At 36.7% G+C, this 24,589-nt stretch overlaps 1 protein-coding gene across 15 annotated transcripts in view; it reads left to right on the forward strand.

Annotated features, from left to right (window-relative positions):
* Positions 1–24,589, forward strand: part of STS (steroid sulfatase) — a 119,751-nt gene that overhangs the window by 11,292 nt on the left and 83,870 nt on the right. For 9 of the 15 annotated variants that reach the window (XM_054205752.1, XM_054205774.1, XM_054205801.1 and 6 more), the window contains 6 exons: positions 970–1,246; positions 3,866–4,003; positions 13,599–13,751; positions 15,500–15,621; positions 18,221–18,343; positions 24,026–24,449. In XM_054205752.1, the coding sequence (XP_054061727.1) occupies positions 13,606–13,751; positions 15,500–15,621; positions 18,221–18,343; positions 24,026–24,449 (815 nt within the window). In that variant the 5' untranslated portion in view covers positions 970–1,246; positions 3,866–4,003; positions 13,599–13,605. The remainder of the gene's footprint in view (positions 1–969; positions 1,247–3,865; positions 4,004–13,598; positions 13,752–15,499; positions 15,622–18,220; positions 18,344–24,025; positions 24,450–24,589) is intronic. The other 6 variants (XM_054205764.1, XM_054205782.1, XM_054205829.1 and 3 more) reach the window with 1 other exon arrangement.

A 24,589-nucleotide genomic window follows, 5' to 3' on the forward strand; every position in this document is an offset into this window, starting at 1 on the left:
AATTAGCAATTATGAGAAGTAATAATATATGCAGTGTTGTCTTCTTAACGCGATGTATTTTATATAAGAAAAAAAAAGAGATGTTAATGCTGTCTATTCTTGTCTGTAAGATACTACCAACTACAGTGGCAAATTATTTTGTAACAAAATGCACTTTGTTATTAGGTATTGCAGTAGAGTAGAACATTCCCTGCTTACAATGGGTTAAGAAGAGTATAAGCTTTACTTGAATTGTGAAAGCATTTTGAACAAAAAAGAAAGCAGGGTGTTGGTGAACTAGAACGTTTTCCATCTGTGCAACAGTGGTTTTTCTCTTACCACTTAAGCTCTGGTTGTTTAAAAAGTAATGTTAAAAGTGTATGTAATTTTGATTACAGACTCTGTTTCGAGCATCAAATGGAAATGAATTGTTAAATAGTTTTGGAGGGGGTTAGGTTCTGAAATAAGCTTGTAGTTTTGAAGTGACTCCGGTTTGTGTGCAGTGTATGTAATCTGACTAAATCTCTGATTCAAGGGTGTAAGCATGCAAGACTTAACTGTAACTTTTTAAGTGATACTAAATAAAACTAATCTCTTCCTTTGTAATCTCATACACATCCAGCCTGCTAACTGGGGGTAAACACAGCTACTGAGGGGGCAGTATCTGTAAGAGGAATCACTGAGACGGAGAGGGTGGCAAAGAATAATAGAGAAAGAGAAAAAGTAAGGAAAAAATCATCACTTTTGAGTACGTTGTGTCTGCCAGGCTTAAACGGAAAGACTACATTCGGGCAACCACACTGAAACAAGAAGAAGGAAGATGAAAAAGGAGAAGCCTGTTTAACAAAACAAGTGTTGAACACAATCTGACCACACATAATGCTTGCTATGCAGTTTTATAGTTAATAGTATGTATGTTAATAGTAGCTAATAGTATGGATTCCATACATTCTGTTTTCTCACAAACATGTTTTTTGCTTCTGCCCTTAGGGTCGTCTCTAGGTGGAAGTTAGTAAGTGCAGACCTGTGTTAAATCCCTGTCAGACCAGCCACCGAGGCTGCTTTAATACCAGGAGAGCCACAGTCGCCAACAGGGAGCACTGTCTGCTGCGGGCTGGTGGAAGAGCTTGTATTGTGGGGAGAGAAGACATAGAGGAGGCAAGCAGGGAGATACAGCAGCATCAAGAGTAGTAATGGTAGAGTGGCAGTGATAATAGCAGTACCTGGGCAAGCAGGATTGGAGGAGTCGAGCAGCTGCATCCGAGAGGTATTTAGACTGAATTTAGATCAATGGCACATTTATACTGGATTCTTGAGTTGGAAGGGATTTGGAATAGGGTACAGCGTGGTTTAGAAAGGTGTCTTCTTGATTGTGTCAGAGGAAGTTTGGGGATGAGGAGGAATGAAATAAAGTTCGTTTAGAGTGAGAAGGAGGATAGGACAACAGGACATTTGAGATGGATTGTTAAGTGCTTAACAAGAATTACGGCTATGGCACTCTGGGCTGTGAACATACAAGTTTGAACTGCTTTAGGTTCACGATGACAGTGATCTTGGGTTTTTCGCATCCTTGACAAATGTTTTAAATTAAAAGGTAATTGCGTAAAAATGGCATCTTCTTTTTTTTCTGCCATGCTAAAGAATCAGTTGATCAGACATACTTATAAGGAAATCTTAGGGTACAGAGATCAGACAGACCTGTTTTCCTCTGACATTTGTCTTAAACTGGCCAGGTTGGTGGTTGTACAGTATTATATGCGAACATGCTTTCTGCAGGGATTGCTAGTGTTATAAAATTTATTTAATTAGAAGTCAAAGTCAGTAAGTTAGAAGACTACTTTATCCTCTATTTTTTTTTTTTTTTGTTGGTGGTGTTTATATTCTGCACTGCTGACAGAACTGGCAACTATAATGAAAATTAAAAGCTGTTGACATGGATTAGTCATTTACAAAAGTTACTCTTAGCTACGTATGAAGTGTCACGTCTCCAGTTCATATAAGTTATTATAATAGACAACTGGATATATTGTCTATTATAGCAGTTGCCTAATAATAACAGTAAAGTATCAGTCCTGAAAAAATGCAAGTTGGACAGAGAGAGTGATATGTTCTTTTTCACTGATGAACAGAATCCATCCTTTAAAAACTTAAGGTGATATTGTTACGAAGAGGCACAAAGGAAAATGTCCTTTCTTAAAAACTTTTAAAAAGACATTATGATAACGATTGAAAAAATATGTTATTCACTTCAAACAAAGTTGCAGCATGCTCCAGTCCAGGCCAAAAGATAATGAGACCCCTGGAGCTATAATTGAGAAACTGTTCAAATGTTAAAAGGAAGTTAATACTGGTATAGCACAAGAAAATGTGTACCACAAGAGATTGGAAAAATGCCTTTTTGGAATACTTTTTGTATTTATTTATGCTCTTAAAATGTCACGCAAAATAAGGTGAAAATGAAATGAATTGCTGTAGTCTTGAGCTAATGATAATTTTCATTTTGTCTGGTTGGGATTTTGCCTCTCAGCTCCTATGTGCAAAGTGATGCTGTTCTATTTGAATAGCAAGAATTTAGAAGTTTCCTAGAGTCCCTATGAAAGAGAGAGAGAAAGAAAGAACTAGAGAAAAGAAAGAGAAGGGGAGGGAGAGGGAAGGAGGAGAGGAGAGAAGGAGCAAGATTTTTCTACTCACCCAGGGCAGAAGGAACCTTGACAACTTGTGGCTTAAATTGTTGTTTTTCCTGTATTGCTGTAATATGATATATGCCCTTCTACACTGTTTGTTAAAGATTTTTTTTTTTTCTGTCAGACTGTAAGGACCCACTTCCTCTTCTTGTATTGTAGGCAGATATTTTTAGTCTTAGATTATTTGCTGTTTCAGATATCCTTCATTTTAAGACCTTCATTCTAATTGTGGCCTAATCCTATGATATTTAAATTCTGTCCCTCAAATATTTTGCCAAGCTAAGTATATTCACAATTTTTATCTTTTTTTTCCTTGATTGTGGAGTAAGTCAGTTATTCCTTTGTATGCTTACTGAAATTAGTAAATGATCAAATCTTTGGAACTGGCATAAAAAGTTGGCTAACGTATATGCCTTATTTTGCAAATGTCTTTGCCCTTTGGCGTACACAGTTTTTAGAAGATTCTGATCTATGTAGTTTGCAGTTAGGCAGCTATATAACCGCTATGCAGCTATGAATCCTTCTTTTCCTAGTTGTACAAGTTTTCTTTCCAGGATAAATATTTTCCTGGGAAGTAAGACCTCCTATTTTCATGATCCTTGTCTTTTGTTTTTAAATCTGTTTTCCAATAATGATATTTGATTTTAAAGCTATTTTGTACTTTTAGTGTTTACAATGACTAATGCTAGTGGAGTGTCTCTGCATTAGAGCTGGTTAGAAAATGACTTACCATCTTACTTCCCCCCCCCCCTTCCTGAAGCTTTTTTTTCACCAGGTTAATTGTGGGAAAATAAAAATTATTAATCAATAATTCTATTCTCTTTGTTCTAATTTTGCATTAGGTCATGAAAAATAGGTGATTTTGGTGTGAATCTTCTAACCCTGTTCAAAATAAGATAGTAAAAATATCTCCCGGCCCAAAAGAACAACAGAAGTGGTTTGGTTTCACCTTGTGAATGCTAAACAGGCTACTTTTCTAGATGTAAAAGTAATGGAGAACAATTTCATTTTTAAATTGCTACATTTTAAAAAACTTTTTTTTCCCTTAAAATTCCTTTTTTCCCCATTAGAAAGGTTTTTATCCAAAAAAATCCAAACAGTTTGTCATGTGTTCATGACTATTTACAGAATGAGGACATACCATTCCCTGAATATTAGTTGTATGACAGAAGTAATATAAGCCAGTTTTCCCTTTCTTTCAGAAACGGTAGAGAAGGAACTTGGTCTTCAATAAGCAGCTACACTTGTTTATTTTAAGTGTCTGGTACTTGTACAAATTAAGAGGAAGAAGAAGCTATTCGTTTATGTCTTGTGAGCCTCGTTCTTACACCAGCAACACCGTAAGTCAGTTGATCTCAAATTTAATTGTTTTTTACTTAAAATGCTTTGCCATTTCTCTCCTTGGTAAAAGGTTCACTTTTAGAATCTAGATGGATCGGATCACAGCAAAGAAACTTTTGGCTAATGATAATCAATGAAAGTAATTTGCCACTGGATCCATTATCCCTTTTCATTTTAAATGTGGTGGGTTGACCTTGGCTAACAGCCAAGCACCACACAGCTGCTCACTCACTTCGTTCCTTCCCTCCCCTCCCCAGTGAGATGGGGGAGGAAATAGGAGGAACAGGAGTGCGAGACTCATGGGTTGAAAGAAAGACAGGGAAATCACTTACCAGGTACTGTTGTGGTCAAAACAACTTGGGAAATTTAAGTTATTGCCAGCTAGCATAAATGTTTAATTACTGATTGGAGTATTGGGAAACAACAAAAAAATGGCAAACATTTAAACATGCAGGAAAACCACCTTTCCTAACACTTTCCCTGGCTTAGCTTCAGATTCCTCTCTTCCACCTTCCTAGTCTCCACTTCACACCTTCCCTCCAGACATCTCCTCCCGCCATGTTACTAGTGCAGGTTGCACTTAATCCCTTCAGTGAAGCAATGGGTGGCACAGGAGGACAAAGTCAGTGTTCAGCCATTTCCCTCTGCCACTTGTTGTTGCTCACTTTTTGCCTGTCCTCTGGTGTGGGCCCTCCACGGACTGCAGTCCCTTTGGGCACATACTTGCTCCAGTGTGGAGCAGCTCCTACTGCTCTGGTCTTGTTCCCTCCTTCTCTGTCTCCGCCCCTCACCACCCTTCTGTCTGTGTTCCTTCCCCCCAGGGCTTTTTTTCTCCTTCTTAAATACATTTCCCCAAGGTGCCACCAGCTTGGCTGATGGGCTCAGCTGTGTCCTGCCGTGGGTCCATTGCAGAGCTGCCTGGAATGACTCTGTTCAGCCCAGGGCGGCCCCTGCTCTCTTCCTGTAGAGGCTCCCTCTGCAGCTACCAACACATTGACACCTGCATTCCAATACATTGCCATGAAAAAGTGGTGTTGGTTTCAGTAGCTAGGTAAATTGAGATAGTCCGAATGCAGATACAAGTGATACTTTGTTTTGATAAACATGGGAAGTGTGTTTTTTTATTATACTCTAATGCTTTTTTCTAACACATGTTCTGGGAAAGAATGCAGAGGTCGGATATAAGTAATAGTCCAGACACAACCATTTCCTCTCAGTTAGTTTACGTACCTTCTAATACGGCTGTGCTCAGTCTCTGCAATGGGTCAGATTGAGCAGCTCCTTGTGGACAAGTGAAGAGGGCTGCTTGTGGTACCCCTTTCTCCATCAAATTGTCTGAGTATATCATATATATATATATGTATTATAAGTACACCATTACTCGCTATTCTCCTACCCCTTATGTGACAGGACAAGCGTGTGTATCACTGTCCTGTGATGAGAATGAATTTGTCCCTTGTGCTGTGATGGAGGTCAGGAGAACACGTGTGATACTTGAGCATGTGAGTAGGTGAAAAGGACCTCGTGAAAGAAGGTAACAGGATCCAGCAATGACTGGCCAGTCACAGGCTGTTTTGGTTGTCTTCTGTGTGTGTAGCCCTTAGGCAAGAGGGCAGCACACTGTCAGGCTGAGCTCACAGTCTGTTGTCAGTCACCTCTGACAACACTTTCCTTGAAATATCATCTGGCTCAAGTAACTATCAGAACTCTGTCAGAGATGAGGTTTATTTGTCTGATCAGACGTGATTGTAACCTTAAATACAGGGTTGACTATAGCTGACTTCAATCAGAGAATTACCGATACTCCTATAAAATAATCCTTGCTGTTGTATGTAATCACTGTTATATCAAATATCTTTTGTTTGAGAGTAATGAAAGAATAAAATATTTAAGATGGAATATTCATCAGATTGCTATGCACTCTGGAAAGGAAAAACACTTATATGCATCCCTTGGAGCAAAATTTTGCAACTAAAACTCATGAAGAGTTGTCCCTGTTTCTCAGATTTCAGTGGAATTACTCACAGACGAAGAAACTGTTACACCAGTAAGGTTGGTAGAGCACATTATACTAATTGAAAAACGTAGTGGTTGTTTATTACACAAAGTTGTTTTTTCATATTTTATGCTGAGTGCATAACACAGGCAACCCACCATCAAGGTGGGATTTGTTTCATGTAAGTATATTCCTTTTGTATACATCTAGTCTAAACTAGGTGTTCAGGCTCTCTTTCTAGCCTGTGGAAGAAGATCGTGAGCATCACTTCCAACGTTTCATTATACCAATCTTAAGGAGAGATGAATCATCCTCTTAAGGTGCCTCTCTCTTCCTATTAATTAGAGAGAAAGCCTAGATAATTAGCTCAGATAATAAATGTGTAACTTTAAGATGAATAAATTCAGATGGATTGGTTTCACGAGTGCATATGCCCCATTGCATATGGGCCATCTAGGCATTTAACTTCTACGTACGTAAAATGAGTATTGTCTGAATGCAGCCTTTTCTCAAGTTTTGTCTCTGATACAATCAGCTGTATTGAGAGCCCTTGAGTGTTATCATAATGCAAGTATAAATAACAATAGAGTTCTTTTAAACATAATAATCCCACACTTTGAGAACAAATTAATGCAAATGCAACTTCTCTTTTCTTTAAATGAAACAACCTTTTGGAAATAGCGTAAGATACTGGATCATTTTATTGATGTGCTACTTGCTAGCTTTATGTAGCAAAGAAAAATTAACTGGCCATTTCACTGCAGTTTCTCTGGTAAACCGCTTTGACTAGACAAGTGGTTGTAGATAGAGGAAAATGCAGTGATATTGTGTTATAAAATCCAAAACTTTGATCTTCACAGACTCCAGAGGATGCCAGTGGAGAGAGATGGTTTTGGGGGGGTTTTGAGATGTTTTGTTTTTTTTCTTCTGTTAGGTTTCATGTTTTCCGCTGATAGGCATTTTAAAACTGCCATTTCAATGAAGACAGCTTGGAAACTGCTTTCAAATTGAATGAAATTGAAATCTAGTGTTAAGTGGTTGGCCATTTGTCATACTGTCCCTCCAAAGACTTACAGCGGAACTTAGACCTTCACATCTGTGGACTATCCTTGTGAAGGCAGTGAAGTTTAGTGTCTTAGTCCAATATTACATGTAATTAGACTTTTTTTTTTTTACTTTTTAAACATTTTGTGAATTATTACATTGTATATGAATGGAAACTCTGAAGAGACCAGCTTGGCTATAGTTAGGTGAAGAGTCTGCAACCAGTCAATGAGATGAAGCTACAGTTTACATGTTGGTCCAATTCAAATAGACATAATGAAACTCTTTTGTTAATTCCACGTGTAAGACTCGCAGTCTCGTAGAGGTATACAGTCTTTATCTGCTTGCGTATCATAAAAATAGAAGTACAAAGTTTTAGTCTCAGAAGTTGTTCTTCATGTCCATTTGACACTCTTGAAAAAGGCAGTATCAAAAATAGTCATTTCACACATTATCTAGCTCTGGTATATTAAAAAAAAACCTGTCTTGACAGCTTTCAAAACTATTAATTAAGCTAGATATTATGGATGGGTTTAGCTGAGCCCTCAAAGTATGTAAGCAAGTGTCATGTTACATTGGTTAATATAGTATTACAAAGTTCTTATTCAAATAGGTATACACATTAAAACAGATACTTAATAATAGCGTATGTCAACAGCTTTACACATGTCGGTAAGCATCATGTAATATTTACTGAAGGTGATACGGATTTGAGAAGTGAAGCTTTCTCATCTTTTTTTTTTTTCATCAACATTCAATGGTAATTTATTATATATTTACACTGAACACAAAATGTATGCAGAGAGACACGGACCTAAAATCCTTGTGAAGTGGTGAGCAGAGTAGCATCCTTCATACATGCTCATTGCATGTGTAATTACTGAATTGGAAAGATTTCTTTTAATTGTTTATAACACTTGCCTCTGATTCCAAGGAAGTGACATGACACAGTCACTAGTGGTTACTCATTATTAGCTTTTTTTTTCATAGAATCATAGAATCATTTAGGTTGGAAAAGACCTTTAAGATCATCATGTCCAATTGCAAATCTAACACTGAGAAGTCCACCACTAAACCATGTCCCTAAATGCCACATCTACATGTCTTTTAAATACCTCCAGGGATGGTGAGTCAACCACTTCCTTGGTCAGCCTTTGCCAGTGCTTGACAACCCTTTCAGTGAAGACATTTTTCCTAATATCCAATCTAAACCTCCCCTGGTGCAATTTGAGGCCATTTCCTCTCATCAGTTTTTTTTTAAATGAAAAGATTTTTCTCTTTCAGTATGGTGCATAATGGGCAAATAGGATGACATCCTGTGTTATCTTGTGATTCTCCTTTATTATGTTGCTGACCAGAGCCCATATTTAAAATTAGTTTTAATGAGCATTTGGCTAACAGAAGGAATATTGTGAAACAGCAATCATGGAAAAGAGTATATGCTCTAATATGTGTATGTAATTATAAGGGTGTTTTCTTACAAATAAAATAATGGCATTATATCACCGAAGATAATCTTATCTTCCATTCAGGTTATAATTTACTACCAGAAATAATGTTTATTATTTATTCATACTGCCATTAAGTTCTGTAATTTATTTGAGATGAAACTAGTAAGTTCTTGAGAGACCACTTTAAAAAGACACTTAAATTGAACTTATATCTGGTGGAGGCTGTGTGGCTTCATCTCAATTTGATTCAGAGCCAGTTATTAATCATACTTGAACAAGAAACATGATCATTTCTTCTGGTGTTTTTCCCAGCTTGTGTTAAGTGATATTCATTTGTGTCCATAGTTACCTGAAGGCGCATATTGAAATCTATTGGCACTTTTCAGAAAAGCATTCCAGCTTTTTCACAGGCACAGATATCAGTTTACAGATACAGACAGACCCAGCCCTTTTTGCCCACACCATGAGAGGGCTGAATGCAAATCAGTTCCAACCTGGAAAACAAATAGTCGTCCTAATCTGGCACTGAATCTGAAGTGCCTAACCAATAGGTAGGATGGAAGATTCCTGTGTCACTTAGGCTTTTCCAGAAAAAAACCCAAACCCAACAACTAAAAAGCACATCAAATGTGCTTGGACCTGAGGAAACAGGAGGAGCACATCTGGGGCTGAGGGCTGGAGAAGACTCTGAGAAGGTATCTGACCAGGGAGGAGGAGAAATAGCACAATACTGAAAAATCAGCATTAAGAAATAGTGAGTTTACACTGTTAACAAAAATCAAATATTAGAAGCAATCGTATTACTGAGATTGAGTTACCGGTGATCAATTAGGATGCTGTACCTGACTTTTTGCATGGTCTTATGTTGCCGTACCTGACTTTTTGCATGGTCTTAGCTTGTTGCAAATGCAAAGTAATGTTTGTTTGTCTAAATGAATTAGCAGTAGGAGCAGGCCAAAAGCATATGGTTTTATTTCTCTTTACATAGTCCTATGACATAAAAGATGCAACAGATATGACCGACTTGTAAGAGAAGAATTAATTGAGAGATTGGAACAAATCTTAAGCCGATATCAGAAAATTATTAGTAGTAATTTTAGTATATTACTTTAACATTTGTTAAAATTTAAAAACTTACTTTTTTGTTTCTCATGAAGCTGAGGAATTTTCTCTTTACAGAATCTTATGGAGGGCAGGGTTTTCTTCTAGTTTGTTTATTTACAGTATGATTTTTGTGACTCTTAGGGAAATTTTTGGAGTTCTGCCATTCAGTTAAGCAAGGAAAGATTTTTATTTTTTTTTGCATGCTGCTTAAGGATAGCACAGCATTTTTTAATGAGGTGAATATCTTTAAATGTTGCTTATTTCATCAGAAGATACTGTACCTTCAAGGATAAAGTATATTAAGCATTTTCTCAAAGGATTCTGTTAAAAGAGTAGTTTAGAGATAAATTGCTTAATCAAACTGAATAAAAATGCTGGGATGATTGAGTTGGGGGTTTGAAAGTTTCATATCGTCATTCTTGTAAGAGATGCATCTGTCTGTAGTAATCAGGATAAGGATGCAACAACTAGCGATATCTTGAGCCATTTATCCCTGGGGGGAGGAGGCCAACTCATTGGCTTCTATATGATCTGCCAACATTTTTTAACGTAGAAAACTGAAACTTAAAAGAAATGTTTGGTAAATCCATATGAAATATCAACAAATAGTGGATTATAAGAATTATTTGTTTTCATCCGTTTGTTCTTACACTTTTATCATAGAATCATCGAATCATTTACACTTAATTTGTTTTAATACAAATAAAAAAAAATGTATTGGAATCACAATAATGTAATTTTATGGTATGTAGAAAAGGTAGTATGTGTGTGTATGTTCACCCATATGCATGTGCAGATGTGTATATTGACACATCTATGTATGTATATATATGTTCATATGCAATTATTAAAGTATAGTAGTTTGAAATAGCATGTATGAAATTCAAATTCCTATATGGCTCATTGTAGCAAATTAAGCACTTTCTTAAATCTATTCAACTTAGGAGCAACCTTGTGAAGAAAGAAGGTACTATTAGGCCTATTATTCACAGGGAAAGTGAAGCAGGGATTAAAATTATAGTAGAAGAATATACTTGCCAGGTTTCTTACGTTCTTTCCTTAAACGTTTGGATTGGCTGCTGTTGGAGACGAAATACTAGGTTAAGTGAGAGCTTCATCTGATTTGGTGCAATCATTTTCATGTTAGGTCTGCACATGTCTGTCTTTTCGCGATTAAAAACCCTGGAGTGACACACATGAGCCTCAGCATTCTCAGAGCTTCATTCTTCTCACGTTCTTCCCTTTTTACTCCTCCAGATTTCTTTGCTGTTGTCTGTTCCACTCAATTTCATCCATCCAATTTTTCTTGCTTTCCAAGCACATCCCTTCAAGATGCATGAAAGTCTGCTACAGAGAGAGAGTACACCAGAGAAATCAGAGTTGTTGAGATAAATTTTTTTTTCCTGTTTCCATGTTGATTTCACTTCAGGGACGTGATATCAGGTGGAGGCAAATTGCCCAACGCGTGAGAGTGTCTACAGATACTCCTTCAGACTAGAGGAGTATCCAGCAATATTGTGTCAGAGACATCTTTCAATAACATTTTTTTGTTGTTGATTTGAAAAATGAGCAATGGAGGTGCTAAAGGAGGCTAACTTCTCCAGGAGTAGATGCAGACAATAAGAGATGTTCAGCCACTTTGCAAATGACAACGATCCAGTTGATACTGGGCATAACTATTTTTAACTTTGCTGTGGAAATTTATTTAAATATATTATATGAAGTCGGTATATAACATAAACAGCAGAAGTTTTTAAGTTTTGACCAAGGTGATTAATTTTCTTCAGTATTTTGTTGAATAGGTTATTTTCCTGCTGATCTCTACACAGACTTGAAATTACTTTAGAATTCAGATAAATTGTAGTCAGTTCATTTCTAAGATATTTCACTGTTTTTTTTAGATTTCATTCATTCTGGAAAATAACAGTAACTTTCCAACAGTAACTTTACTCAGTAAAAGGAAAATTAGTTTGCTTTGTTCATGAGTGGCTAAAGATCTCACGCATACTCGGAAAGATTACTCTCCATAGCTCCATACCTTCTAATTAAAACACAGGGTGTTTTGGTTGGGACAGTTGAATTAAACCTTGGAATTACTGTTTGTAAAACTTGCAAAACAGCTAACCTTGTGCCTTTAAAATGATGGGTTTGTTAGTGGCAAGTGTATATATTTCTAGGTTTTATTCAGACAACGTGAAGCCTACAGCAAAAAATAAAGTAATTCTGTGAAATAAATGTGCAGGTCCTGTGAGCATCCATGCAACTCTATATAGAATGTCACCAACATATATGTCACCCTTTTCAACATCCCTATTACCACGGGCCTTGAGACCCTCGCAGTCTGAAGAGTGGAGCAGGAACATAAGATACGGTAGCAGGTTTTTCCCATCCATTGGAGTCAGTGCGTTAGCTGTTCTCTTGCACTGCGTGCGAAGCAATTCGAGTGTGTTTATCCTTTCAGGGAGGAAAGGTAGATCTATTGCGCAGATTAAAAGTCTGCACTGTGGCAGGTGCTACACAGCTTCATTGGTATGGTAATTTGCTAAAGGGTTGGTTAGATGCATCCCACCAAGCAGAACTGTGTTTAGTGTTTCTTAAACCCTCTACCGTTTCTCCTCATTTCAACCTGCACTTCTCATTCCAGCTGGGTCTCAAGCTTCCCTTCTTGCTCTTTATTCAAGTCAGTGCAAGTTCTTCCAGTTCTGACTGCTTCCTCTTGTCTACGCTTTTATCCACCACACCTCACTAATTTATGAATCCGTCTCCCTTGATGTCTAGTCTCTTTGTACCAGCTCTTCCAGTTCTGGCTTCTTTATCTTCTCTCAATTTACTTTTATCTACCATAACTCACTGATTTACAGTTTTTTTTCTTTCTTGCCCTGCTGTCCCCATTCTCTCTGGAAATCCTTGATTCTACTCCCTTTTCCTACTCTTTCACTTTCATATTTCTACATCAGTTTTAGTTTTCTCTGCTTTCCTTCTTGTCCCAGCATAATCCAGAATGCAGGTGTGACTCATGCCTCGTCTGCAGGGTGCTGCCTGCCTCCAGAAAAAATGGGAATATTACCTGGGGCAAAAGAAGCAGTCTCTCTTCTTTTTTGATGTGTGTAGCTGGCACAGTCCGTCACAGCTTAGAGGCGCTCAATTTCAGCCAGAGCATAGTCAATGCAGTTTAAAACAGAGATATAGCAAGTTCCTGTTTAGGTAGAATAGCATTTATAGCATACACATCTGCAAATAGACTGTGCTTTTACCATAAAACCATGTGATGGTATGTAGTATTGTGTACAATACATTCTTCTTCCCATTTTAAGTTGGATATAGCATGAACATTGTTTATAGAACATTGTGATACGATATCAAATATTTTTACATAATTTTGCTATAGGTCCTGACATTTAAAACATTTTTGAAAAGCTTTTTCTTAAACATTCCTTTCAATAATTTGGTAGTGCATCTCTTCACCCCCTTTGCCATAATACTTATTACTGTCAAGAAACTAAAACAGAATTTTTTTTTCCCCTTTCTGAAGAGAAATTCAGTCATTTAATTCAGTAGTAGAATTGATTGACTTTTTTTCTGCAGTGAACCTTGGAAATTTTGGTCCTAAGTGATTTCAGTTTCTGTGTTCCTCAAATCATATTTATACCTAAAGAAAAAAACAAACAAGCCTTATTTGCACTCATGATTTACTGCTGTGTAGTGCATCTATGTATGCAAAAGTATTGTCACTGACATTTTCACTAGTTCTTTGTTCATCATTATTTAAAGGTTTCATCTGTGTAAGGGTGTGGAAGGAAAGCTATATACTAAAAGATGCATTTTTATTTTTTAAAAAATATGACAGAGAAAATAATGTAAAAAAAAACAACCCGTAAGAAAAAAAACAAATAAAAATATACAATCTGATTTTCTCTTCTACTATACAATCAAGGGCAATAATAGGTCTAAATTAAATTAACAGTGAAATTATGTTTTCCACCTGTTCTTACACTCCAGGAAGAAGATGAGACTCCTTTTATTTTTAATAATGTGCGAGTGTGCCATAAACAGTGTCAATACCCACCATGTTTCAAAGCCCAATGTTGTTTTACTGATGGCTGATGATCTTGGTATTGGAGACCTGGGATGTTATGGGAACAGAACCTTAAGGTATGATGATATATTTGGGGGAGTCATAGCTTTATATTTTTATTTATTTATTTATATTTAATTTTTTATATTTTAGGTTTTTAGATTTGTAAAGTTAAAACCCAAAAAACATTGAGACATTTGATTAGGTTCTTTATAAGTAACCAAAGTTCATAACCTTTCCAGAGAATAGAATATTCGATCTTTGTTTTCTTTTCTTAATTAGAAAAAAATACTTATCTGATGTATTTATCCTGGTGAAAAGTTGCATCATAAACAGAGAATTGAGCAACCAACCACATAAGGGTAGGTCTAGAGAAGCAAAGTATAATCAACAATTTTCTTTTAAAATATGCATGATGCAAATACTATGAATTAAGTGAATTTTGAAGCACTTGTGATTTGAGACAAGCTTGTCACTAACCAATTGGAAATAAAGTACTGATTTTTTTCCTTTGTTGTTCTTTATGCTGTAGTCAATAAATTCATTAAAACAAATGTTAATATAACTGAGTAATTCAGCAGTGTTCCCCAGTATGATCCTTACTACAAGCTTGGGTATGATGGTTGTGTAAACAGCACCAGTTGTACCTAGTCATTGTGTTTCCATGGTGCAAAGTCTTTGATCAAGTTAAAATTCAGATTAATAGCACTGTCCTATCAAACGTTAAATACTCTTGTTCCTAATTAAGTTAGTTAGAAGCGGAAACTCCTCATAACTCAAACTCAACAGAAATCACTCAAGTTACAGCTTCTAGTTTTAAACAGGAAAAATCCTATGCTTGGATCACTGCCCTCCCAAGGACCAGAACTGTTTCAGGAACGATGTTCTCTGATGTGACAATTCAGAACTAGATCTTTGGAGTATGAGGAAATTTCATCATACTGCTTGTTATCAGTAGGTGATATTAGAGATAGCAAAGTAGTCTGTTGGAAAATTAATGTTTCTTACTATTCAAACTTAGATGATTGGAGTACTACTGTGCCTTGAGGTCATGGTCATTAATCTCCCAGGTCAGGGGTGTATTAGAGCATGCTGCAGCTCCTGGACAGTCTGCATTCCTAGTTTCCCTTCTGCAGTACCAAAGGCACAGAATTTCTTCCTGCAGGAATCAATTTTCATGTGCATGATGATCCAGGTCACAGACAAGTTTCCCATGGGGATATGGAAACTTGAATATGCCCCTGGATCTAATATTGCAGACGTAGTCATGTCAGATATGTAAACATTGTTAATATAGAGCCTGACACAATCATGACCGTTTGAATCTCTCCTAATAACTGATAACCACTACACAACATTACCCCTAGCCAAAAAAACTTTTGCTGGGGAAAGAGAGAAGTGACACCAAGTAGGGGGTAGGGAAGCACAGCCTTTCTCCAGTCTCTCCTCTCCCCATGGCTGAAGCAGAAAGGCTGTGTAAGTAGCAGTTACAGTTCTGGGTCAAGGAATGCGTTTAAAAGGGTTGCAATATAACATGTCCAGGTGTCACACTTTAGTACTGGCCATGAAGAGTAGATGAAAGTGGAGAAAAAGATTTTCGGCACAGTGCTGCAGTGTCTCAGTTCAGTGTTGACAGCTAGTGTAAAAATATTTGACGCAATAGTATTTGGAATTGCACCACCACCATGGTTTTGATAATTTGCATACAGTAAGTCTCAATTTGATTTTCCTGATAGTTTTTGCCTCGGATGCCTTGATCTCACCATATCCGTTTCCAAATAATCATCTTTTTGTACTTTTTTTTCCACCACATATATTTTTCTAGAACCCCTAATATTGACAGGCTTGCAGAGGAAGGAGTGACACTTACTCAGCATATAGCAGCATCTCCACTTTGTACTCCAAGCAGGGCAGCTTTCCTGACAGGGCGATATCCTATCAGATCAGGTAAAATCTCATTACTTTATATATAAAATATCATCTTTTATTTGCAGTAAACTGCATGCATTTTTTTCTCTGGCCTTTCTTGATATTTGTATCATTACCAGGTTAGGTACTCATTTCAGTAAGTAATCAAGCTCAGCAGAGTTGGTCAACATTTGAAATCTTCCATATATATGGGAATTTCTCACATTTCAGAAGTGTTAACATAATAATAAAGATTTTTTTTTATTGAGAAAAATTTTGGTTTTTTTTTTTTAAATACCAAATAAAAAATCTGATTGCGGTTATTTAATGGAAGGTGCATCCAAATTCCATCAACTTCCTTCACTGTCCACATGACACAGTGGCCTCTTGCCTGCCTCCCCAGTTGCATTCAGGCTGCTCCCAGGGCGTTTGTTGGTGGGCAGCCTGAGTGTTGAGCATCACAGAGATGCACCTAGAAAGACACAACGGAAGAACGCAGTGTAAATTCTTCTGCTCAGACATTTCTGTTTCTACGAAGCCTTTTGGTTTAGACAAATTGTTATTTTTTCAGGGGAGGGGGGGAAGGACAGTTCATTAAGGTATTCCAGCAGCCCTTAAAGCTGGGAAGAAGTAAAAAATCTCCCTTTTCTAAGTATTTTTGTTCCATATCTGCCCATACACAGTGTTAAGTATACTATGAATACATGCATTTAACAACTTCTCTTAAAGTACCTGATCCAAAGCCCATTTGAGTCAGTAAAGATCCAGTCTGTTTATTTTAGTGTGCTGGGACTGAGCCCCTCAGTGCTTAGCCATGCAACTTTAACGTTCCCTTAACATCATTTTTAGCAAGGATCATTATACATTAATCAGATCACTTGTTCATTAGTGATAAAACATCCTGTCCTTGCTTCTGGGAATGAAAGCAAAGCAAGACTCTGGAGCCTACTTGATACGTTTGTGCTCATTCACATCAAGTAACAAGCTTCTGCAAAAGTGCCAGCTAATATAGCTTGCTAAATTTTCCATTACATTCAGCTGCAAAGGAAAATTTTGTATACCTGCTACAGTTATATTGCTATTAATATTTACTGTAGGTAAAGCCACAGGTCACTTTCCATTATGATCCTTGTTCTTATTTCTGAAAAATTAGGATTTGAACTGATTTTTTTCTTAACTGGTCTGCTCTCAGTCATACCTGATCATTTCCCTATAGGTGCAAAAACTGAACTTTGTCTTAATTAAATTATGAAATTTCTAAATATGAACTACTCCCAAACATCAGTGGAGAACTAGTAAAGAATCATTATGGAAGATGCTAGAATCACGATGTGGAAAAAAAAAGTTAGAAATTTAAAACTCCTGCTAACAGAGCTGAAAAAATATATTCCAAAATGCAGTGTTTGATGAGACACAAGCTCAGAGAAAAGTAATGATGAAAAAAAAGAAAAAGGTTCTGTACTTTCATTCTGGCAATTTAAGGGAATTACACTGATTTCAGTTACAAGACATCGAAGTACATAAAAATAAGTATAAATAAATATATAATAAATAATATATATAGAGAGAGATGACTAAAACTACCTAAACTGTTCATCAATAAAGCTGGTGTGAAAAACTGAAGTCAACATTTGAAGGGTAGGTTGAGCTCTCTTTAATAAACCAGTCTAACGAATCTTTTTCTCATCTAACCACAGGGGATACCTGAGGGAAGATTCTGGTTGTCTTCATCACTCATGTAACTTTGGCACTGCAATCATCCAGTTGCATAATTCAGACTTCCTGGAGATACATCTGCACAGATTTGCATAGATATTCTGTGTTCTGTCTATCTATAGTCGGAGCCAGCTCTCGTCTGGAATCCTAGTAATCTAATTTTCATGAACCTGAAATCTCAAGTTCCTCATCCTTAGAGTAGTTGATAAGCTCAAGTTTGTGTTCCTCAGACTCTGAGTGCATAGAATTTACTGTGCCTTATTTGGATGTTGTCTCGTTAGCTGATACCTGATGCTGCTTTAATGCACTGTGTGTACTTTGAGTCATGTTGTCTTCCTGCCATTGGAGCACTGGTCCTCTCCCATCAAAGCCGAGTGCCCTAGTTACTCTGTTTCCAGAATCAGACTCTTTCTTGCTCTTTTTTAACCTCATGATGTTTACATGCCCAGCTGTAAGACTGCCCTGCTTCAACTCCCTTCTCTCAAATAACCTTAAAGGCTTGTAGAAAACCACGTGTGAGGAAAGTGGAAGTTCTGAGAGTAGAATTTGGGAGTAATCTTGCTTACTCCTCTGCTCCATTCCTTCCCCGTGTACAAGAAAAATAAATTATGCAAGCTCAAATTCTTTCAAATATGCTATACCTTAGAACAACTACAGAAGGGGCTGCAACAGTTTATTTGGTGGCTGACCCCACAGTTATAAGCAGAAAATTTTTTCACCACTTCTCAATTTATAGTGTCTATACAGAAAAGACCTTGCTCAGCTAAATGGATGATTGTATCTGCCACTTGCAACATTTAGTGTCTCGTGGTAATAGGTCATTTAAGTGATTACACCTAAAGCAAAAAACTGCGTGCAGAAAGAATGAATGGAATTTTTTTCACTATATTATTCAAATCTCATTCATTTTCATTGTATTTAGGAATGGCTGCCTTCTCACGAGTTGGTGTCTTCTTATTTTCTGCCTCTTCTGGGGGACTTCCTTCTGAAGAAATAACTTTTTCCAAACTCCTGAAGCAGAGAGGTTATACAACAGCTCTGATAGGTAAAATTGCATACATACACAGCATTATTTTTCACTCATTTCAATCAAAAGAACATTAGCTTCCCATATAAGCTGTTAAGGGTCTGCATTAAGCTTTTTCCCCCCACAGCATAATGAGTTTATTTTTCTGGCACAAAGCTGAGCATATTCCCATGCATATGTGTAACACTAATCAGGTAAGTATGTCTAATTCACTTGTGTAGTTATAGTCTCATTGTGCAACGTACTGAAGAAACATGATGAACAAATTGAAAATCAGTCAAGCTCTTAAAAAGTTTTCAGTATAAATAGGAGTTTGATTACAAAAGAGAGACAATGAAGGATTGATCTCAGGGTACAAGTCAGCACAGTGGTGGGATTCATTTCACCAGTTTTCAATTATCCATAAAGTAGATAATGTAGTACCTGGGCTATCCATCTGGATTCTCTTCTTGGTCATCAGACAGAAATGGACATCTCTAGGAAATTTTTCTCATCCTGCAGTAGATGTTTAATACAAAACTGTGTTTCTCTCTCATTATAAAGACAGACAACTAACTGCATCATAAATACCAAGTGATGGGTAAAAGAAATCCCATCAGATGAATATTAAACAGAATTTGAATGAATATCATAAAGATAGAGCATTTGAATAATGTGGGGCCTTTTTTTTCCTAATATGGCCACTGGCTTATTCCACACTGCTAACATTTTAGAAGATTTTTATGAAATACAACTTGTATTACATAATATACACGTCTGTACTGGAATTTCCAGCAAGTAGTTGTTTAGAGAACATCATACTGCAATGTTACTACATTCTTTTAGAGGCTTGATGCACTCAGTTTGATTTTAAAATGTAACAAAAGCTTTCAATGTAGGGAGTAATTTTTGTTTAAAAATCAGGCTGTTTATCAAGGCCAACAATTCACACCACTGTTCAAAACAACCCCCGGTATTATGTAAGTAACCAGTGTTGATGATCCTAACTAAAAAGTCCTACATGGCTATAGCCCAGTCTTAGAAAGTATAAAATACCTTAATGTCCTGACAGATTCAAAACAGAAAAGAAGAAAATCTAACAGAATTATATTTAGTGCAGGTGTATTTGAACTGTAGTGCAAAAAAACCCCATTCATAATTTGTCATTTTCATCATGGAGTTAATTCCTATTGCTCCATATTCAATTAAAGACTGCAAAAAAATCATTTTTCTGTTTGTAATAAGTACTGTAATACAAATACTCATTTTCTGGGGCTGACCTAGTTAATGTTCTTTTTTTAACTACTTTCACTGCAACATGACAGCTTGCCACTTAGATCTCCAGAAGTTATCTCCATGATGCTTAATGAACAATTCTTCCAAGTGGCCTGAATGATAGCTATGAAACCATAAGATGTTATATTACCATATCCTTAGAGTATAATGAAGGCTTCCAAAAATCAAGAATTGCATTAAAATTACGGATAAAGTATATGTAAATGACAAAAAGAAAAATTATGTAGATTTGAAGACTAGATAGACAGACTCTGATTCCCAGCCAGCCCATTTGCTGCCTCTGCTGGTATTCTTATCACATCATATTGGTCGAGGTCAGGGAGTCTTTGCTTGGTTCAGTCTAACTCAGCAGTTCCCAAACAATTAATTGTCAAATCCTGCACCAGTGATGGATTGGCATAAGGGTAATTTGAAGCCTTTCAGTTTCTCAAGCCTGTACTGTCACTTCCTGTTTTTGCCAAGTTTCTCTTCTCTTTACTCTGTAAGGACATTTTTTTCTTTCTTAAATGCATTTTCCTTTCTTTTTTAATTTTTTTCCCTCCTGTGAATATATACTTCCTCTTGCTTGATACATCCCTAAATATATTTTAGGTATAAATCTATTTTATGTATAGACTTTTTTACCTCATTGTTTTTCCCTTGTGGCACAAGGTGACATCCAATAGATCTGGCAGGAAGAGACACAGTCTGAAGATCTGCAACAAAACCAAGTTTTCTCAGAAAAGGCAGCTGCATTGAATATGTAATATTTCACCAGATAAGGATCCTGGAGTGTAGCAAGAAATGCTGATGTTTTTAGGAAATAGCTATTCATAATGCAAAAATTCCACTGAAAGTAGATAGGTATTATTTTAACTACCGGGATACTCAATTACAATTGAGTAAAGGTGAACTTTTACTCATTACTGTTGTCCAGAGTGTTGTGTGGCATCCAGAGAAGTTTAAAATACACCTGTGTATCTTATCTCCAAAGTTTAAAATACTTATGGATAAATTGGGATTGGTATCTTTCCTCCGGAAGGAAGTGTTGTAGTATTTGGACACGCTCTCACAGTAGCAAGAAATACAAGATTGGCTGAGTCTATGAGATAGGATTAATAGAACAGTTATTAATAGAACTGCTTAAAATGTGACCATATTAATAATAGATGCGTATATACTTTATATTATTATTTCTATGTGTATCTTGTATAAATATATTTCTTGGAGCACATAAATATTTCTGTTTGCATCTTGCTCTGCATCTTGCATCTTACCATTTACCTGAAGAGCACAAAACCGTACCAAATGAAATACATCTGTATTACTCAGTCTTCAGATTGCTCCTTTTTCAACTGTCTGAGGGAAAAGCAGAGGGAAAACATGGATTTTTGCAGCCTTTCCATCTTCTGGGTTCTGTAAAGCTGAGTTCCAGATGAAGTTTCTTGGCTGAATAAGACTTGCCTCTCACTTCCGCTTGCCCTTCATTGCATTGCTTTTGCTCTGCAGAAATCTTAATTGTGGCCAAAGGAGAGGGGAAAAAAGTCTAGGTCTCAAACTATCTGGGTGCTCATAATTTACGATTAGCAGCATAAATTTCACTCAAAAGCTTGGTAGAATTTGCTGAAACGTGTATGATGGTTCTGTGAAGTGTCCATAGTACAAAGTTTCACTTGGCAAAGAGGTGAGAGCATTTTGCAATGCTCTCAGATTCAGAAGGGCCTCAGAGTGTAAAGCACATTACAATAATTTGTTCAAAGGCTAGTTCAAGGCAGGGGTTATTGTCACAAGCAATGAAACAAAACAAGTATTGTGGTCCCAGTCATCCCTTGCTTTTTCAGAGTAGTGCAGGATCTATCAAATCCCTCAGTCTCGTCGGCTGTGTGAGAATGACAATTGTGGCTTTCAGTCACAGCTGCCAATATAATTTGACCCAGTGTTTCTGTTGCTTTTCCCAGCTAACCTGCTCTCTGATTTGTTTGGCTTAAGTTGCTTCTGAACAAATCTTTTTTTGAGGCCCAAGTTCATCTTGACATTGAACAATTTGTTGTGCTTGCTGAAACCCTTTCGATAAAAATAGATCCTATATTTTCCCCTGTCCTAATTTGTTCGTGCAAGATTCTTCTGTTCTGGCTTGCAATGTCTAGTTTTATTGAGATCCAGTTTAAACAAACTTCTTTATATCATAATAAATGACCCTGAAAGTATCTTTTTCATATTTTTTTTCATTTTTTTTTCTTTTTCCTATTTTTTTACTGAACTATAGGTGCTTTGAGATTGACAAATAAAAAAAAAATGTTAAAAATTAAAGCTTTAAGATCAATTATATTCATGATTATAAGCCTTTACCTTTATTTCAGTTATCTAACTTGATGACAGTTTTTTCATGCTCACCTTGCTACACATCTGGCTTTATGACTATTCCGTAAAGACAGTCATATAAGCCTAAGAGAAAACATTGAAGCATTTATTTTCCAAAACCTGTGTTTATGCTTGCTGGGAAGGAAATTCAGAGTTGCAGTCTTAGATAGCCCTTTATTGGCACCATTATATCATCTAAAAATTCAGTATAGTGGTTTGCATTGCTGTTTTTGTAATTGGCCACAATAATATTCACTGGACCACGTCAAAAGTAGTGAGTAGGGCCATTCTGCTTGCGGAAAGCGGAACAGTGCCTCAAGTGAGGGGCCATCTGATAGTAAGGGGGTAAACTTCTGATGGGATGAGAGAGCTGTAGAGCCTTCCATTTCACTGGCAAATAAGCAGACCTGAAAATGCTTTTATACCTGCTTCTGTGATATACAGAAAATGTTTCTAACATAAGGCCATCAAGAGATGTGTGAGGAGAACTGGACTCTCAACTAAGCATTCAGTTAGGGTCAAGATTTCTGTGGTATTTTTCTCCACCTTTGCTGACTGGTGAACTTAGGCACACGACATTCCCATCCCATACCTTAGTTCTGTCATTTGTGAAAGAGAAATAATGACATCGAGCCCATTTGTTAGGTACTATTTAAAAAAATCAGAACTAACCCCCATGTTCGCCCTCGTTGGTACTGCAGTAGCTGCATTTGTCATTGCCAAAGCCAGAAGTGCAGGATGGATATGCTGTTCTCTAGACCCAGCAGATGCTCAGGACTGCCTGCAAAGCTGGGATGGTTCAGGAAAGAGGAAGATTCTATATAAGCTTTATTTCTTTCATGTACTGACACTTATATCTTGAAGTCTTTAGAACAAAATATTTCACATTTTTTTGGGCGAGGTTATGGGGTTGAGGACTTACTGGGTTTGTGGGATTTTTTGTTTATTTCTTTTAAGATCACAACCACTGAATTATGCTGGTCGTGTTTAGGTATTTGGTTCAGAAAAAATAAATTAAACTTGGCCTGGCAATATATATTTGTTTTGTCATCTGTTTTGTCAAGGGTGAAATTTTTTGTCAGATATTCAACACATTTCTTTTTTGAGACCTAAGAGCGTAGCACTAGCCATAATTTATGTCAATAGGCTTAACTGAATTTGATTTTTTTTTTAATTATGCATTTAAATTTAAATAACAGCTACCAAACAGTTAGGTCTGTTGCACTAAGTGATGCAACAGACCTGAGTTGTACCTGAGTCATAGAATGAATTATCTAGATAGTTATTGCAATCAGCATGGATATAGATTATGCTGCTATAAGGCAAATCAGACTCTCTATTTTCTTGTATCGGTCAGTGTCCAGCTTTATTGCAGAGTTGGTATAATTTCCCAGTGAGACAAAATGCTGTGAGAGGTAGTATTTGGCGGTAATTCACTGGTTACTGTTGTTTCTTTTTTGTTTGTAGATATGAAATATATATTAAAAAAAAAAATCTCCCTCATTATATACATAAGTACATAGTGAGGGAGATCGGCAATTTCAGAGATTTGCAATCATTTAAATAATAAATGCCTTGGTAATTTCACTATTCTTGACTTATTTCCAGTTTGTTACTTTTTTTTTTTTTAATTAAACTTGTCAAATGTGAATGATTTGCCAGAAAAATTTCAGAAAGGATATGTCGTAAGTTCATGTTGGCTCTTCCTAAGAAACCTGTAGATGCTACCAAATGGTATTTTCTTATGACTACTTAACTACGCATGCACAAAGGCTTCATTTTCAAAGTTAACTATCTGTTAGGTCTCTGTTGCTCTTCAGTGACCTGCTAGCCCACTCAGAATTTAATGGTCTCCATCAGGACCTGTGCCAAACTAGTTCTAACTAAAACGATGAGGCAGACATCAAACTCTTTGATGAAGGCATAAAGAAAGATTAGATTAGATAGAAAATAGGGATCCACACAATAAATGCTGGGGGTGGGGGGATATCAGTCAGATAGTGACAGTTTCATGTTTGAAATAGCACACATTATAAGTCTGATGATTTAACTACGAAAACACTCCCTGTCCTTTTCTCTTTGTAGGAAAGTGGCATCTTGGGATGAACTGTGAAAGCAGTAATGACTTCTGTCATCACCCCCTCAATCATGGATTTGATTACTTTTATGGGCTTACTGTGACCAATTTTAGAGACTGCAAACCTGGCCAAGGCAGCGTATTTTTAAAAGGGGTTCAGAAGTCCCTTGCCGTCCCAATCCAAATCGCTGGAATCGCCCTGGTCTCTTTGGCAATAGTACAGTACATTGGCCTCCTCAAAGTTCCTTTCCAAGCATTGGGTTATTTCATGTTAATAACTGCAATTTCACTTGCAGTTTTGATTTTTTTCTTTTATCATTTTCGACATCTGAACTGCTTCTTAATGAGGGACCATCAGATTATCCAGCAACCACTATCGTATGAGAACCTTACTCAGAGACTGACAAAGGAAGCCATGCAGTTTATAGGAAGGTAGGTTTCTAACTGTGTTATAAGTTAATACTGGCATTTCACAATGATGATGTTTCTGAAAAAGCAGAAAAAAAATGTTAACTAGTGGGCATGAGGAATATGTCATATATTATTATCATTTTTTTCCTTTAAAAGATCAC

Source organism: Rissa tridactyla, chromosome 1 (assembly GCF_028500815.1).
Source record: "Rissa tridactyla isolate bRisTri1 chromosome 1, bRisTri1.patW.cur.20221130, whole genome shotgun sequence".
NCBI classification, from domain to species: domain Eukaryota; kingdom Metazoa; phylum Chordata; class Aves; order Charadriiformes; family Laridae; genus Rissa; species Rissa tridactyla.